At 43.2% G+C, this 19,053-nt stretch overlaps 1 protein-coding gene across 4 annotated transcripts in view; it reads right to left on the reverse strand.

The window, feature by feature from the left end:
* Positions 1-19,053, reverse strand: part of GFI1B (growth factor independent 1B transcriptional repressor) — a 31,399-nt gene that overhangs the window by 6,543 nt on the left and 5,803 nt on the right. For 2 of the 4 annotated variants that reach the window (XM_030206169.1, XM_030206170.1), the window contains exons 2-6: positions 10,874-11,023; positions 9,303-9,452; positions 7,037-7,308; positions 3,277-3,414; positions 636-801 (exon numbers count right to left, since the gene is read on the reverse strand). In XM_030206169.1, coding sequence (XP_030062029.1) covers positions 636-801; positions 3,277-3,414; positions 7,037-7,308; positions 9,303-9,452; positions 10,874-10,985 — 838 coding nt within the window. In that variant the 5' untranslated portion in view covers positions 10,986-11,023. The remainder of the gene's footprint in view (positions 1-635; positions 802-3,276; positions 3,415-7,036; positions 7,309-9,302; positions 9,453-10,873; positions 11,024-19,053) is intronic. The other 2 variants (XM_030206171.1, XM_030206173.1) reach the window with 2 other exon arrangements.

Below are 19,053 nucleotides of genomic sequence, written 5' to 3' on the forward strand. Positions count from 1 at the left end.
CATTGCTCATCCCTGGAAATAGAGCCACATTTTGGGATCCACTGGGTACTTGCCACTGTCACAGACAGGATACTGGGCTCCATGGACCTTGCTCTAACTCAGCATGGCTTTTATTATGTTCATATCTCTTTTGGGGAGTACAATAAAGTTATCCCATGGCTATTCTGAGCTGTAGGTAGGTTACCCCAATGTTTTTGTTTTCATCCTCTTGCTATTAAGGAATAATCTTTCCTACCACTTTTTAAATTTTTCCTACCACTTTTTAAATTCTATCAGCATTTTCATCTCCACCGCCTTTTCTGTGAAATAATTTTTTTTTTACTGATGTTTCTCCTGAATCTACCTCAATACAGCCTCATACCATGTCTCCTAGTTCTACAGTTTCCCTTCCTTTAGAAAGAGTTTGTTTCTTGTGTTTGAATACCTTTCAGGAATTTATATCTCCTCTATCCTTCTTCTCCTCTCAAGCCTTTTGATGTAGAGGTGCCCTATCTTGATTGCTTTTCTCTAGACTGCCTCCAGTCTCCAAAACTGAACAAAGTGATGCCTCACCAATAATTTTTACAAAGGCCTGATCACCTCCTTTTCCTGCTGGTTAACCCTCTGACTCTAACCATGTGTGATATCTTTCATACCTGTATGAATATAGGTGTGTTTCTTCATGTCAGATTTCTGGTGGAAGCGCTTGCCACAGTACTGGCAGGGGTAAGGCCGTGTGTCTGAGTGGATCAAGAGATGGGTGGACAAGGTGGATGATCGTTTAAACGTTTTTTGACACATTTTACACTCAAAATTTCTTTCCTATTGGGGAAAATGAAAGATCCGTTGTAAGCTATGATCTGAGTAAAGGAACATTTATTATTTCAAAAATATAGATAAGAGAGCAGAGGCGTAGCCAGATGGACAATTTTGGGTGGGCCTGAGCCCAAGGTGGGTGGGCATAGAATTCACCCCCCCCCCATCCCCCTCTGGTTTGCTCCTCTCTCCACCCCTCCCTGCCCACAAACCCCAAATATTAAATACTTGAGCTGGTGGGGATCCCCAAACCCTGCCAGCTGAAGATTTTCTCCTCCTTCTCGAGGAGCCAGCACTCTTCCAAATGGCAGTCAGCAGCACGCCTCAAACTGATGCTGCTGCCAGCAGGCTGTGCATGCTCAGTGCTTTTGTATGTGCAAAAACTGAGCATGTGCAGAAGGGCTGGTCTCAGCGTCAGCTCAAGGCAAGTGCTGTTAGCTGACATTTGGAAGAGCGAGGGCTGCCCAAGGAGAAAAAATCTTCAGCTGGCAAGGTTTGGGGATCCCCACCAGCCATAGCAAGAATGTCACAATTTTGGGTGGGCCTGAGTCCAAGGTAGGTGGGTCCTGGCCCACCCAGGCCCACCTATGGCTACGCCACTGTAAGAGAGAAAAAAAGGACTTAGTTTCTCAGTAAATGTGGTGCTGGTGGACAGAAATTACACATTGTGTTAATGTTTTGTGTTGTGTTTTATATAGAACCCTAACCCTGAAGTTCTCAACCCAATCTCAGGACACACCTAGCCAGTCAGGTTTTCTGGATATCCACAGTGAATATGCATGAGATAAATTTGCATGCACTACCTCCACGTTTACATTACATTACGCTTATATTCTGCAATTACCTATTGGGTTCATTGCGGATAACATCAAAGCAACCAGTTGATTTAAACTAGGAAGTTACAAACATAGGAGTCCTTTTACCAAGCTGTGGGAAAAAGGGACCTGCGCTGGCGCAGGGGCCTTTTTTCCTGTGTGCCAGGGCCCTTTTTACCGCAGCAGGTAAAAAAGCCCACAGCACACATGGCCATGAGGTAAGAGAACTCTTACCATATGGCCATGCGGCAGGGAGCCCTTACCGCCACCCACTGAGGTGACGATAAGGGCTCCCGCGCTAACCTGCCAGTAACCAGGCAGTGTACAGCAATGCCTGATTACCTCTGGGCTATCGCCACGCAAGCTATTTTCAGGGGTTTTCTTTTTCCCCGGAAATGGCGTGTGCTTGGGACAGGACTACTGCCGGTGGCCACATTGGGTCAGCAGTAGTCCTGGAAGTGTGAGCGTAAGCCCGTGTCGGGCTTACTGCTGCTCTGTAAAAAGGGTCCCATAGTAACATATACAGCATAGTAACTTACGGTATATAACATAGATAACCATTCTTATTCAATTATACAAATAGCAAATGCAAATCTATTTCATTACAAATGCAAATCTATTTCATGCATATTCATTATGGGTGTCCTGAAAACCTGACTGGCTAGCAGGCTTATTTTCGGAAGGGTGCCCACTTTTCGACACAAATCGCAAAATGGGTGTCCTTCTCACAGGGTCGCCCAAATCGGCATAATCGAAAGCCGATTTTGGGCATCCTCAACTGCTTTCCATCGCGGAGATGACCAAAGTTCATGGGGGCATGTCGGAAGCATAGCGAAGGCAGGACTGGGGCGTGCTTAACACATGGGCGTACTCGGCCGATAATGGAAAAAAGAAGGGCGTCCCTGACAACACTTGGATGACTTTACTTGGTCCTTTTTGTTTTTAAAACCAAGCCACAAAAATGTGCCCTAAATGACCAGATGACCACGGAGGGAATGGGGGTGACCTCCCCTTACTTCCCCAGTGGTCACTAACCCCCTCCCACCCTAAAACAATGTTTTTAATATTTTTTCCAGCCTCTATGCCAGCCTCAAATATCATACCCAGCTCCATGACAGCAGTATGTAGGTCCCTGGAGCAGTTTTAGTGGGTACTACAGTGCACTTCAGGCAGGTGGACCCAGGCCCATCCCCCCCTACCTGTTACACTTGTGGTGGTAAATGTGAGCCCTCCAAAACCCACCACAAACCCACTGTACACACATGTAGGTGCCCCCCTTCACCAGTAAGGGCTATGATAGTGGTGTACAGTTGTGGGGAGTGGGGTTTAGGGGGGGTTGGGGGGCTCAGCACACAAGGTAAGGGAGCTATGCACCTGGGACCTTTTTCTGAAGTCCACTACAGTGCCTCCTAGGGTGCCCTGGCATGTGAGGGGGACCAGTCCACTACGAATGCTGGCTCCTCCCATGACCAAATGGACGCCCATCTTGTTTCGATAATACGGGTTTCCCCTCCCCTTCGCAGGGACGTCCTGCGAGGACGTCCTCAGGAAAACTTGGGTGCCCCATTCGATTATGCCCCTCCACGTGTGTCCCAAGGACTGGGTTGAGAACCCCTGCAGCCTAACCAGAAACTATTTTCTGGTTGGTGCATTTCTGGCCACACACCTGAGAGTGGACATTCATGTGTTGCTCCAGACTCACGGCATGGCCAAAGGTTTTTCCACAGATGTCGCAAGCAAAGGGTCGCATCCCACTGTGGGACCTCCGCACATGGACCTCTAGTCCATGCGGTGTGGAGAACACCTGTAAAAGAAAGATCTAGGTGACAATTGTACCTATCTGTTTCCTTTCACAGAGGATTCCATTATGTTGCAACCATGAGGCATTTCAAACACACACAAGTCCTTGTAGTATGCTGTTTATGGCATTTGTACTCAATGATACCTTCCAAAGAGAGATAAGAATATATGCTTGGTTACTATCCAGTTGGGTGATTGAGAGACTAGCTCAGGGTAAAAAATGGAAACATGCTTCCTTTTATACCGGCATTAGCAAAGGGCAATCAACTTCTTTATTGAGCCCATTAGGCTCAACGGTATTCCAATTATACAATTGATACGCAAAGAGCAGTGATTAATATATAATTGGAATACCGTTGAGCCTAATGGGCTCAATAAAGAAGTTGATTGGCCTTCTTTGCTAATGTCGGTATAAAAGGAAGCAAGGTTTAGTGATAACCCATATGATGCAGAAAATGACGTTAACATACCGGAAGCTGGTGCTTACTGTGGTGTGCCTAACGGCAATGTGAGGTCACTTAAGGTAAAAAATTATTACTGAGATTATGTTTTATGTTTTGTATGAAGGAGTAGATGTGTAATTGTGTATACTGTTTGCTGTATAAGGTCTCCTGATGAAGTGATAAGGAAACACGGCCAGTGTTGAGACCAAAGACAGATTGAATATTCGTTTGTTGGAGCTTGTGAAATATTATCCAGATGATGTCCGACATCAAGATTGTTGAATGAAGTGGTGATATTTCTCAGCTGCTAGACACATTACTGCTGGATGCAGAGAGTTTGGGATAGGCGGTCATAGGCGGTCGGTGGCCCAACTGTTTGGGGAGGCTAAAGGGGCGGGGTTAGGGGTGGGGCCAGGGGTGGAGCTTAAATCCATAATTGTCTGATAACACACAGAAAAAATAAATAAATAAATAAAAATAAAAGTCATAATTAATACCTTTTATTAAATTTAGATATTAGCTATGTATCATATGTCAAAGAATAAAGTGGTTGCTCAAAGCATGTACTAACCACAATCGCTCAACTGCAAAACACTATGCACAACTTTGTGCAAAAACACACTCAGAACCTTACTGTACCATAAATATTACACTGGGCAGAACCTAATACACCAATATACCACCCATACGGAAAATGCAGACCCTCAACAATATGAAACAAGGGATCATAATATCACAATTCTCATGTAGAGCCACAAAACACCCTAATTCATGTTTAATGTGGGATAAAATGTCATAAATAAGTAAATAAATATAAACTTTTAATGTTGAGCACCTGATTCTCAAAGTGGACATATTCCAAACACTATAACGAAAATAAAATAATCTTTTCTACCTTTGTTGTCTGGTGACTTTGTTTTTCTGATCATGCTGGCCAAGTATCCGATTCTGCTGCTATCTGTCCTCTTAACTCTGGTTCCAGGGCTTCCTTTCCATTTATTTCTTTAATTTCTGCCTTTCTTCTTCATTTCTTGCCTTACATCCGTAAGTAAAAGCTGGGTCCTCTGCAGACTTGACTGTCCAGTGGATCCAGCTTCTGCCTATTTTCTCCATCGATGTGCAGGTTTTCTCCCTTTTCCCTCATCTCATCTCCTTCCTCTGTCTTCCCTCCCCTCCATGCATGTCCAGAATTTCTCCCCTTCATTCATGTGCATCTCCTTCCTGTCTTCCCGTCTCGCCATCCATGTCCAGCAACCCTCTTCTCCCCTCTAGCCACCCACCCATGTCCAGTAAATCTCCTCTCCCCTGACCTCCCCTCCACCCATGTCCAGCAACCCTCCTCTCTCCCCTGCCATCCCCTCCATCCACCCATGTCCAGCAACCCTCCTCTCTCCCCTGCCATCCCCTCCATCCACCCATGTCCAGCAACCCTCCTCTCCCCTCTAGCCACCCACCCATGTCCAGCAAATCTCCTCTCCCCTGACCTCCTCTCCACCCATGTCCAGCAACCCTCCTCTCTCCCCTGCCATCCCCTATCCACCCATTCCAGCAACCCTCCTCTCTCCCCTGCCATCCCCTCTATCCACCCATTCCAGCAACCCTCCTCTCTCCTCTGCCATCCCCTCTATCCACCCATTCCAGCAACCCTCCTCTCTCCTCTGCCATCCCCTCTATCCACCCATTCCAGCAACCCTCCTCTCTCCCCTGCCATCCCCTCTATCCACCCATTCCAGCAACCCTCCTCTCTCCTCTGCCATCCCCTCTATCCACCCATTCCAGCAACCCTCCTCTCCCCTGCCCTCCACGCATATCCAGCGAATTTCCTTCTGTCCCCTGCCCCCCTCCATTCATACCCGGCAGCGCCAGCGTGATTCTCCTCTCCCCTTTCCCTCCTCTTGTTTACTATCTGGCCCGCGCCATTTTTAATTTACCTGCGTTCCAGCGTCGGCCCGCCGCATCATTTCAAAGCCCGCCCTGCTGCCTGTCTCTATTCTTCCCTCCCTTTGCGATGTGATTCGTTCAGCAGAGTCCCGCCTTCTGACATCATTTCCTCGAGGGCGGGACTCTGCCGAACGAACACATCACGAAGGGAGGGAAGAATAGAGACAGGCAGCAGGACGGGCTTTGAAATGACGCGGCGGGCCGACGCTGGAACGCAGGTAAATTAAAGATGACGCGGGGCCGATAGGGGAGGGAAAGGGGAGATTCACGGCGCCGCTCGCTCGCCCGCCCAACACCTAACTGTTTCCTGCTGGCTGGGGAGGCTTAGCCTCCCCAAGCCTCTTATACCGGGCGCCTATGCGTCAAGTTATACTTGAGGTTACAAGACTTTTGCTGTTTATACATACACATTGGTGTGTATAATCATTGCAGCTGTGATTGGAACTTTCTTAGGGGAAAGAGAAAATGTTGGACATTATTTGTACTGATTTCAAAGAGCTGTGTTGGTTGGAATAAATATGAAAATGTATATTGTATAACGTATGTGTGATTAAATAGGTTGGTAAAATGTATAGGTTGTATTAGTCAAGTGATATGGAGAATTAATGTTAAAAGGACTAATTATTGTAGGTTTACCCCATAAGTTTGTACTATGAATATTCATTGTGGATATCCTGAGAACCTGACTGTCTGGGGCGCCTCCAAGACCAGGTTTATGAATCACTGCTCTAACCACTAAACCACACACTCCTGCATCCAGGCTGGCCCAACCATTAGGCAGGGCTAGGCAGTCACATAGGGCAATAGCTTCTGGTAGACACAGAGGAGCAGTTGCAGTTAAAGCAAAACAATCGATCCTGACAACCAGACAAACTCAAAGAAACAACAAGAAATACTTTTACCAAGAGGGAGAGCAGTTTTCAATCAGTCCATTTACCCAGATGGGACCTAGTAGTTAATTGGGGAGGAGGACGTACAACTGAAGATTTGTCTAGGGCATCTCATAGCTTTCCACCAGCCTTGTCTGCATTCTTATGTCCCTCACATTCAAATACTCTCTTTCTTAGGGGTTGGTGGGATAACATACAGTATTTAATACCAAAGCAAATTTATCCTCATTCATGCAAAACAAATACACTAGTTAGGAACACTAACCTGTGTGCATCAATCTCTCAATATTAAACACATCTATGGGCAAAACAACATGCTTCCCACTTGCAGCAGATCCCTCGGAGCACTCACCTTGTTGCACTTAACACAGCGGAAGGCCTCCATGCCTGGCGAATAGCGCAAACTGTAGTCGATGGGATGAGCATTCTCAGGCTTGGGGGAGCTTGATGGGAGATGATTATATAGGCTGACTGACCGCTCCATCACTGCTGAGGGCACATTGGATGACAGCTGCCGAAAGCGATAGGGAGCATGGAAGGAATCCCAGGAAAAACTGGGTTTGTAAAAGGCAGGTATTGAGGGTGAGCTGTAAGATTTCATCTGCAGAGGTGAAAGTGCTGTTTCTGAAGAGGCAAAGAGCATAGATTCAGGACAAGAAGAGGGAACAGAAACAAGTGTGCTGGATGAAAAATCAATAACAGAATTCAAGAAAGCATGGATCAGCACACAGGTTCACCTAAGGCGGTGCACAGCAGGTACAGTTTAACATAAAACACAGTTTTGTTAACAGCATAACAATAGTAAAATAACCAAGAATAAACATAAGTACAATAAATGAGGTAAACTTGAAAACAGTAAATTGAAACTTAATAATAAAACTACAATGAAACAGTATCAAAAATATACACATTTAACAGCACTGGAATTCAGATACCAGAGATATAACACAATAATGAAAGCAAAACAGCCTCCACACACATGGGCCACAGCTAATAAAAACTGAAACAAAAAGTCACAGTGCTTTTACAATGGTTGATTTTGTGCCACATTTGGAGTGACAGCTGACATCATATCTCCACAGAGAGGCTAATTCCTAAGGAGCTTATCATCTCAAATTTACAGATTTAAATTCCTACTAAAAAGCATTTATTTGGAGCACTCTATTTACCATATAAACTATTATGCAAGATCATAACTGCAATACTTGCAATCACATTACACACCAAAAAAAAAGGAAAGGGTAGTACCCCCCAGACTACCTTATAATCCCTTGTGGTTTAGTGATGTAGTCAGGGCAAGAGTGATCCCCAGTTGCTCTTGTCCATGTCAACTCTACTGCCAAAATGTCTGCCATGACCTCTTGTGGCAGTCTTGTGAGATTGCCACTAGAAATCACGGCAGCCATTTTGAGAGCAAAGCCAGATTGGGTTAATTCTATTTTGTACATGCATATTCCTAGAATTAACATTCCTACAATTGATTAAAGTGACTCATTCAGTACGTGCAGAGAATGAATAAGTGAAACAAAGATGAAAAATGCTTGAAGACTGAGAACAATTTGTTTTAAATGAGCACAAACTAAACTTATTTTTTTGTTGGGGGGGAGGGTTACAGACCCCCTAGATAAAAACCCTAGTTAGTCAGGCCCTCTTATGAGTTTCTTTTCTACAGTTCTCTTTTCTTTGAAAAATATATGCTTCCTGGGCATTCGTTATATTATTGAGGTTAAGAACATAATAGCCATACTGGGTCAGACCAGTAGTCCATCTAGCCCAGTATCCTGCTTCCAACAGTGGACAATTCAGGTCATGAGTACCTTACAGAATTCCAAATAGTAGCAAGATTCATGCTACGGATCCCATGGACAAGCAATGGCTTTCCCCATGTCTATCTCAATAGCAGACTATGGACTTTTCCTCCAGCAACTTGTCCAAACCCTTTTAAAACCCAGATACATTAACCACTGATACTACATCCTCTGGGAATGAATTCCTATGAACTACCCTTGAACCCTTGCCTCCCCCACCCCTTCTATTTTCCTTGTTATTTTGTCAAGGCTGGTTGTTCTATTAAGGCTGGTTGTCCTCTTTCCTGTCAAATATTGTAGTTATTTTCCTGCTTTTATTTATATTTGTTTATCTTGGGCAGTATAGTAAGTTTTAATTAACTATAAACTAAAAACTTCCAAAGCTTAACTGTTTGTTGAGCGAAAAAATATTTCCTCCAGTTCATTTTAAAAGTAGTACTGTATATCTTCGAGTGTCCTCTAGTCTTTGTGCTTTTTGAAAGAGTAAAAAATAGATTTATGTTTACCCATTCTACACCACTCAGTATTTTATAGATCTCGATCATATCCCCCCTCAGCTGTCTCTTTTCCAAGCTGAAGAGGTTTTTGGAAGTCTCTGCCATTGCCCAACTCCCTTTCTAGGCTAGGCTAGATTTTTTGATGCTGTTTTCCTTGACTGTGTCAGGTCAGTGTATTTTCTCCCAGGTAATTCAAAGTACTGCTGAGAATTTGCAGAGGTTTGCTGGAACCTCATATCAGGTGGGGCCCAATGAGAAAATTTGAGACAAATGCAGGTTACAGAGTAGGAAGGTGCTGGAGAGAGGTCAATACCTTGCAGGTGGAGTGGGGATGCTGTTGCCTGTTGGACACTCTCTTCCTCTTCAGTTTTAATATGACAGTAGTGTTGGCACATCCCCGCTAGGGACTCTGCTTCTTTCTGTGGCCCGTCACCGGTAGCCGAGGAAAAAGCAGGGCAGAAATCTGCAGGAAAATGCAATAAATAAATTGAAATTCTGGACTTCAGGGGAAATCATTGTCCTACGTCCTAAATATTTTCTTGCTAGAGCTTCTGCAAAGTTTGACATTCAATGGGGGAATGGTGCTAGATTTCCCCAATAAACTATTTAAATACACCAAAAGCATGCTTTTTTCCCCCAGAAAAAGCTGCAGCCTTTAGTTATAATTTGATGATGATTGGAAATGAGATTTAAAAATCCATGTCTGTGTCCACTAGATAAGAACATTAGAAGAGTCCAGCTTGGGACACTTGGAAACTTTTAGGGGTTGATTTCTACAAAGATTTGTGCTACATTTGACAGTTAAAAAACCCCAGTATTTTAAAATCAGGAATTCATGGGTATAAAACCAGTGCAAATCTTCAGGACATCATCCCTGGAGGGTTTTTTTTTTTTTTTACAAAGATGGAGTTTGCATTTTGTTTAAAACATTCTTTGGCACAATAACTGCAGGAGCAGATCTGGATAGTAGCAAGATATGAATATTGTACAATTTCATAGTGTCGGCCAAGTCATTTTTTTAAAATTCTTTTTAGTGCTTGATTACAATAAATAAAATAAAAAATACTGTTGAGGGTTGGAATTTTGTTTTTAAGCCACTGTTAGAGCAAATTGAAATGTGATCCTAAAGTTGAATAAAACGAATTTGAATGAAGCCCATAGGCTGCAGATAACTGCACTGACATTCCATCTCCTATGACAGCCATTAGAAAAAAGCAGAATGAGAGAGAGGGGAGAGAGTGTGGAGAAAGGACAGGAGGACAGAGTGGGGAGTAAGCAGGCTGAAAAAGAGGGTGAGGACAGAATGGGTATAGAACAAGCAGGAGGAGAGACTGGGGAGAGGGCAGGTAGGATGAGAGATTGGGATGAGGAGAGACAGGAGAAGGACAAGAAGAGAGAGTTTGGGGAGGGTGGGCAGGAGGACAGAGAAAGGAAAATATGAACAGGAGATGGATGGGAATTCTGTTCCCAGGACACACTGCATGGTTGTTCCAGCAGTTCTGCCCAGACAAGGCTGACTTTCCATTCCGTTATACTATTCTATGCATGCTTTCGATTCTATTCTGCCTAAAACATAGTCCTGTAAAAAGCAAGGATTATTCAGATCAGTACAGGGGATCTATTAGTCTCTTTTTTGAGATCTATTGAGATGGAAGCTGTAGTCCTGTGACAGGGGTTCCGCCTATAAACACTACAGGAGTTTAAAACTAGGATTTAGATTAAGTAATACGTCCCTTTGCCTGTAAAATTGCTCTCTTTGAAAAAAATTAAATGATTGAAGAGATATTTCCCATCTCCCCCACCCCCTCCCCACAGTAATAGCCTGCAGAGTATATTTTACTGAGGTTTTTTGTCTTATTCTAGGGGAATCTAACTCCCTTTTACCTGAACCAGGTAATGTCATCGGGTCCCAATGAGGCAGAAGGTCATACTCCACAGAGCGCCGCTGGTGATAGGTGTGCAGCTTCTTACTTTTCACCAGAAAAGATCGTGGCATGTTGCTCGGCCGTCTTCTCAGCCAAAGCCTTAGGAAACCTAATACAAGGGGTAGGGAAAATGTTTCACATTCGGACAGCCATTAAACTAGTCTGCCTGACAGTCTATAAGTAGAGGGAGAGATGCTCCCAAAGGGCCAAATTCTATATATGGTGCCAAAAAAAACTTGTGTGGTAAAAAAATTTGCTTAGTGATATTCTATAAACCTCACCTAAAGTTATTTATTTATTTAGATTTTGCTCACACCTTTTTCAGTAGTAGCTCAAGGTGAGTTACATTCAGGTACTCTGGATATTTCTCTGTCCCAGGAGGGCTCACAATCTTTGCACCTGAGGCAATGGAGGGTTAAGTGACTTGCCCAAGATCACAAGGAGCAGCAGTGGGATTTGAACTGGCCACCTACAGAGTGCAAGACCGGTGCTCTAACTACTTAGCCACTCCTCCACTACTACATATAGTGGCCATCCCATGATTAAACTTTAGGTGCTGCCATTTATGCCAACTAAAACCTGGTGTAACTGCCTACATCTTATTTAGGTGCAGATTGGGCATATTCTGTAACAGTGTGCGTAATTTTCAGGAACACCCATGACCCATCCATCCCTCTCCCATGGCCACACCCCCTTTTGTAATCTGCACTTTAGAATTTATATATACCACTTTACAGAATATGCTTAGAAAGTTGTGCGCATAAATCCTAATTAATGCCAACGAGTGCCGATAGTTGCTTGTTATTGACCAATTATTGGCATTAATTAGCTTGTTAAACAATTAAGTTCTGCGTGCAAATCAGCTACGTGTGCAGATTTGCACACACAACTTTTGTCACCAATGGAAAGGTGGGAATAGAAGTACCATAGAATGTATCTGTGCCTGTGGTCCTTTTGATTGATCTCCTATGGCAAGTATCCTAGGACATTATACCATAGCTGCAGCTCCCCCACCCCCACCCCCACCCCCAAGTATTCAGATACCCTGGTTGTCTCATGATCCAGAATCTTCTGGAAATCTTGAAATATATCTAAGACTGAACAGTCTGGCCAGACCTTAGGGTAAGTGAACTCTAGAGAAAAGAATGGTACCACTGCTGAACATCCTGGAAAACTTTCTAATTCCAATACATTTTGATACCTGTCTCCTATCTGGCCCCTCCTCGAAGCATAATATAACCTGTCTTGCGCCTGCCATCTTGCTGATTCAAATCCCTATCATTGTTTTTGCTTAGATCAGTGGTTCCCAAACCTGGTCCTGGAGGCACCCCAGCCAGTCAGGGTTTCAGGATACCCACAATGAATATTCATGAGACAGATTTGCATGTAGTAGAGGCAGTGCATGCAAATCTCTCTTATGAATATTCACTGTGGTTATCCTGAAAGCCTGACTGGCTGGGGTGCCGCATGGACCAGGTTTGGGAACCACTGACTTACTCTGTAGCTAGGGAAGAGCACTTTTCATTCTCTCTGTGTTAATATTAGTAGTAGTAGTAGTTCTACTTCTCCTTGATAAATTTAATTCTATTTTCTTTTTATGACTTGTGTTTCTTGTGGTAGTCTGTACATCTGTACAGAACTGTGTACAATGATTTATTTATACACACTTGATATAACGGTGATTTACAAAGAAAGTAAAAGAGAAATTAAAATAAAGAAAAAGAAGAAAAGTGGAGGCATGGAGAGTAAGAGGGAGACCAGGGGGATCATGGCAGGGAACAAAAGAAAGATTGGGAAACTGCGGAAAACCAAATGCCGCTCAGGTCAGTCAAATGTCGAATGCTAGGTTGAACTGTGAAGAGTATTTGGATGTCGTTGGCACAGCAGTAGGGAATGCAGCCGAGCAACTGTATGAGTAGAGGGAGGGGGCTAAGAAGATGTTGAAGAGAGTAGGAGCCAGAAGAGAGCCTTGGTGAAGCCCATAGGTGACTAGATAGGGTGTAGAGAGAGAGAAGCTGATGGAGACCTGATAGGACCACCCAGTAAGATAAGAGGAAATCTATTGTAATATACTGCTCTGAACAGACAGAACATGGTAACTCAAATTTTGTCTAAACTAAGCTAACTCGCCAGATGTCCTATAGTTAAGAACATAAGAATGGCCATACTGGGTCAGACTAATAGTCCATCTAACCCGGTATTCTGCTTCCAACAGTGGCCAATCCAGGTCATAGAAACGATTCAAAGAAGAGTGACCAAAAAGCGGATGGAACTCCTTTCATATGAGGAAACACTAAAGAGGTTAGGGCTGTTCAGCTTGGAAAAGAGATGGCTGAGGGGAGATGTGATTGAGGTCTACAAAATCCTGAGTGGTGTAGAATGGGTAGAAGTGAATCAATTTTTTACTCATTCCAAAAGTACGAAGACTAGAGGGCACTCAAGGAAGTTACATAGAAATACTTTTAAAATAAATAGGAGGAAATATTTTTTCACTCATCAAATTGTTAAGCTCTGGAACTCTTTGCAGGAGGATGTGGTAACAGTGGTTAGCATATCTGGATTTTTAAAAGGTTTGGACAAATTCCTGGAGGAAAAGTTCATAGTATGTTATTGAGACAGACATGGGGAAGCCACTGCTTGCCCCGGGATTGGTAGCATGGAATGCTGTTACTATTTGGACTTTTGCCAGGTACTTATGACCTGCATTGGCCACTGTTGGAAACAGGATACTGGGCTAAATGGACCAATGGTCTGACTCAGTATGGCTGTTCTTATGTTCTAATGCTTTGTTGCACAGGGAGAGGAATGTCCAGCAGGAAAAAAAAGAGGTAATAATGACTCTGTATAAGTCTCTAGTGAGACCACATTTATAGTGCTTTGGTAAAACTCTGGAGCCCAGACCTTTAAAAAGATATAAACAGAATGGAGTCAGTTCAGAGGACAGCTACTAAAATTGTCAGAGGTCTTCATCATAACACATATGGAGATAGACTTAAAGATCTTAATATGTATACTTTGGAAGAAAGATAGGAGAGTGGAGATATGATAAAGACATTCAAATACCTCTGAGGCATAAATACACAGGAAGTGAATCTCTTTCATTTGAAAAGAAGCTCTGGAATAAGGGGGCATAAAACAAAGATGAAAGGGGGTAGACTCAGGAATAATGTAAGAAATGCTTCTTCATGGAAAGGGAGATGAATTAATGGAATGGACTCCCAGTGGAGGTTGGAGACAAAGACTGTATATGAATTCAAGAAAGCTTGGGACAGGTACACAGGATCTCTAAAGGAGAGGAAGAGATAGAAGATGGTATAGCATGTATGGGCACACTGAATAAGCTATATTGTTTTTATGCCTTAATTTTCTCTTTTTCCAAGTAGGGTGTTAATGCCTCCCATTTCCCTATACTGTATAATATCTATCTATCTACTTATCATTTCTATAGTGCTACAAGGCATACGCAGCGCTGTACACCATACACAAATGACAATCCCTGCTCAAAGAGTTTACAATCTAGATAAGACAGGTAAACAGACAAAACAATTAAGGGTAAGGGAATACAAACAGAACAGTTAAGGGTAAGGGTAAGGGAATACAGACAGAACAATTAAGGGTAAGGGAATAAAGAGGTGAGGATAAAGGACAGGGCAAGTGAGTTAGGAGTCAAAAGCAGGGGTAAAGAGGTGGGTTTTGAGTTTGGACTTGAAAACGGCTAAAGACGGGGCAAGATGTACAGGCTCAGGAAGTCTATTCCAGGCGTGAGGTGCAGCGAGACAAAAGGAACAGAGTCTTGAATTAGCAGTAGAGGAGAAAGGGACAGAAAGGAGAGATTTGGGGAATTCAAGATGGCTGCCGCACCGGACGATTGTTGAAGCGCTCTGGATGTTATGAGCTGAAAACACTCTTTTTTCCTTGGTAAAATGCCTCATACTAAACGTAAGGGAGTGTTGAGATTAGTGCCTCCACCTACCTCAACCCCCTCCACGGCTCAAACATCGCTGGACCGTTTCCTCTCCGGTGCCTCCAGAACTATACGGGGAGAGGATCCCATTGCGGGAAGGACTGGAGAAGCAGCCCCCCTGCCGGGAGAGGAAGTCTCCCTGTCTCCACCATCTCTTTCACAGATCCCTCTCAGCCCGGCGTCGAGAGCAGCCCTGGAGGGAAACCCCATCGACTCTGACGATGTGTCGATAGAGGCTTCCAGTGAGGACCCAGGCATGCAGGCTACGACTCGGGGAGCTGGAGGAAGCATTGCTTCTGTAACACAGACCTCAGAGGTGACTCTACAAACACTAAAGGTGATGTTAGACCGGATTGCTACCATGTTGCAGAAGACTTCAGGTGATGTGCTTAATCTTAATACTAAGTTTGAAGACTTGAAAAACACCGTAGACTCTGTTAAAAATGATTTAACAACAAAAGTGCAATCTTTACAACAAGAGGTAGATACTTTAAATGCCTTTAAAAATGTTTCCACTAAGGACTCTATAGACCTTAGACGTAAGATTGAACAGATTGAGAACTTTAACAGACGCCTAAATCTCCGTCTCTTAAATTTTCCTATAATTGCGGGGGTAACTTTGATAGATACCTTTAAGAAATACCTGATAGAAATTTTGAATTTCTCTGCTGAGACAATACCCCCATTAAATAAAATATATTATATTCCTAAAACAAGAGAAGGAGGGCAAGGCTCTGAGAAAAGTATTCCTGACTTACAAAATATTTCTGATATTCTGGAACAATCCTCGGACATTATAATGAACAGAGCTACATTGGTTGTTTCTATGGTTTTTGAGCAGGACTACAATGCTATTCTAAGACTCTATTTTAGAAATTTGAAAGCTCAATTCTATGGCTCAAAAGTGTGGATATACCCAGACGTCACCAAGTCCACTCAACAAAAAAGGAAATTATTTCTTGCTTTAAAACAAAAGACAATAGATATTGGCGCTTCCTTTTTTCTTGCTTACCCGTGTAAATGTGTAGTTAAATTGGGTCAAACTAAATATATTTTCTTTTCACCGGAACAACTTAAATCATTTGTAGAATTGAAACAAGTGAAATGAAATTGTTTTTTTTTTCTGGAGAAAAAGCAGCTTTTTCCTTAATTTGAATATAAGTTTATAAAAACTTCTCTTACTCTTTTCCCCCCTCATTTAAATTGGGGTCTAAGAAAGGTTTATTTGTTATATAGTTCCTAAAGATAATTAACCAGTCTAAGTACATAAGTATGTATATATATGTATATGTATACGTGTATGTGCAAATCTGTATATAAGTTATTATAATGCTTGAGAAATATGAATGACTGGATATTATTTTATTTCTTCCTGTATTTCTGTACAAGGTTATCCTTGAATAATGTAATTTAAAACTATAAATAAAGAAAAAAAAAAAAAAAAAAGAAAGGAGAGATTTACAGTGGTGGAAATAAGTATTTGATCCCTTGCTGATTTTGTAAGTTTGCCCACTGACAAAGACATGAGCAGCCCATAATTGAAGGGTAGGTTATTGGTAACAGTGAGAGATAGCACATCACAAATTAAATCCGGAAAATCACATTGTGGAAAGTATATGAATTTATTTGCATTCTGCAGAGGGAAATAAGTATTTAATCCCTCTGGCAAACAAGACCTAATACTTGGTGGCAAAACCCTTGTTGGCAAGCACAGCGGTCAGACGTCTTCTGTAGTTGATGATGAGGTTTGCACACATGTCAGGAGGAATTTTGGTCCACTCCTCTTTGCAGATCATCTCTAAATCATTAAGAGTTCTGGGCTGTCGCTTGGCAACTCGCAGCTTCAGCTCCCTCCATAAGTTTTCAATGGGATTAAGGTCTGGTGACTGGCTAGGCCACTCCATGACCCTAATGTGCTTCTTCCTGAGCCACTCCTTTGTTGCCTTGGCTGTATGTTTTGGGTCATTGTTGTGCTGGAAGACCCAGCCACGACCCATTTTTAAGGCCCTGGCGGAGGGAAGGAGGTTGTCACTCAGAATTGTACGGTACATGGCCCCATCCATTCTCCCATTGATGCGGTGAAGTAGTCCTGTGCCCTTAGCAGAGAAACACCCCCAAAACATAACATTTCCACCTCCATGCTTGACAGTGGGGACGGTGTTCTTTGGGTCATAGGCAGCATTTCTCTTCCTCCAAACACGGCGAGTTGAGTTCATGCCAAAGAGCTCAATTTTTGTCTCATCTGACCACAGCACCTTCTCCCAATCACTCTCGGCATCATCCAGGTGTTCACTGGCAAACTTCAGACGGGCCGTCACATGTGCCTTCCGGAGCAGGGGGACCTTGCGGGCACTGCAGGATTGCAATCCGTTATGTCGTAATGTGTTACCAATGGTTTTCGTGGTGACAGTGGTCCCAGCTGCCTTGAGATCATTGACAAGTTCCCCCCTTGTAGTTGTAGGCTGATTTCTAACCTTCCTCATGATCAAGGATACCCCACGAGGTGAGATTTTGCGTGGAGCCCCAGATCTTTGTCGATTGACAGTCATTTTGTACTTCTTCCATTTTCTTACTATGGCACCAACAGTTGTCTCCTTCTCGCCCAGCGTCTTACTGATGGTTTTGTAGCCCATTCCAGCCGTGTGCAGGTGTATGATCTTGTCCCTGACATCCTTAGACAGCTCCTTGCTCTTGGCCATTTTGTAGAGGTTAGAGTCTGACTGATTCACTGAGTCTGTGGACAGGTGTCTTTCATACAGGTGACCATTGCCGACAGCTGTCTGTCATGCAGGTAACGAGTTGATTTGGAGCATCTACCTGGTCTGTAGGGGCCAGATCTCTTACTGGTTGGTGGGGATCAAATACTTATTTCCCTCTGCAGAATGCAAATAAATTCATATACTTTCCACAATGTGATTTTCCGGATTTAATTTGTGATGTGCTATCTCTCACTGTTACCAATAACCTACCCTTCAATTATGGGCTGCTCATGTCTTTGTCAGTGGGCAAACTTACAAAATCAGCAAGGGATCAAATACTTATTTCCACCACTGTATCTACAGAACGCAGTATAATATCTCAGTCAAAAAGTAAGAAGAGACCATACTCAGGTCACAGCTCAGACTTTGCACTTCATCTCAGCAAAAAGGCTCAACAGTTACAGCTTGATAAAAAGGGAAGAAAAATAAACATTGGGATGGTAAGATATTATTATTATAATGATTTGTATGGTGCATATTTATAATGACCAGACCCTATGCAGTGAAGCTTACAATTCTGTTCTAACAAAGGGACAAATGTAATGAAGTGACAAGGCCTCCTGTAACAGTCCCTGCCCTGCCATGTACTTAGTTCCCTTGTTCCACTGCCAATTAAACTGCCCGTTATGAAAAATGGAAAACTGCTCAAGGTTAGGTGTTGGTAGATCAGGTGGCCACCATATTTGCATGATAATTTGCATTTATTCTGTAAGCCATGGTGTTACTGCAGAAAAGCAAAGTGACATAGTTTGCTACAAAAAAAACTAAAGTAAGCCACAGTTGGCATGTTGCCCTGGGGCATTTTGTTGATGTAAAAACATTGAACAACAATATGTGCATATGTAGGTTAGTTAGCCTCAAAATCTTTCTCCGCCCCCCCCCCCCCCTTTCACTCAGTGGTCTCCATCTCTCCACAGTAACTGCTCCTTCACCTCCACTGCCAGTATGACAAGAGAAAGGTTGCAGTTCTGAATCTTAAATGGCTTATTGTAAAGTGGCATAATATACTATGTGGCAGACATAAAAAAAAACAATAAATCAATCACTGTCTCTGTAACACACATAATCAAGACACAAAGCAGGTCATCCTATTCCTGCACTGTCTGTCCAAGCAGACAACTGTCAAAAAAGAGATGGGAGGGATTCCAACTGCCTCAATGGAAGGATTAAAGCTTAGATACTGCAAACACTCTGATCCTTTGTTCCTGAGCTGCGAAGAGAGCCATTTGCTGGATTCTTTGATTCTATGGGGGGGGGGGGGGGGGGGGGGGGTTCTATAAATTGCACTTAAAATGGGCAATGCAAAGGAACAGGAGAAAATGCTCTGCAGTATCAACACAAGCAGCAACAAGCAATGGGTCATTGCATAAATTGCACTTGGCAAATCCATGATTGTCTTCCCCTTCTCTGGACCAT

The sequence above is a fragment of the Microcaecilia unicolor genome, chromosome 6 (genome assembly GCF_901765095.1).
Source record: "Microcaecilia unicolor chromosome 6, aMicUni1.1, whole genome shotgun sequence".
NCBI classification, from domain to species: Eukaryota; Metazoa; Chordata; class Amphibia; order Gymnophiona; family Siphonopidae; genus Microcaecilia; species Microcaecilia unicolor.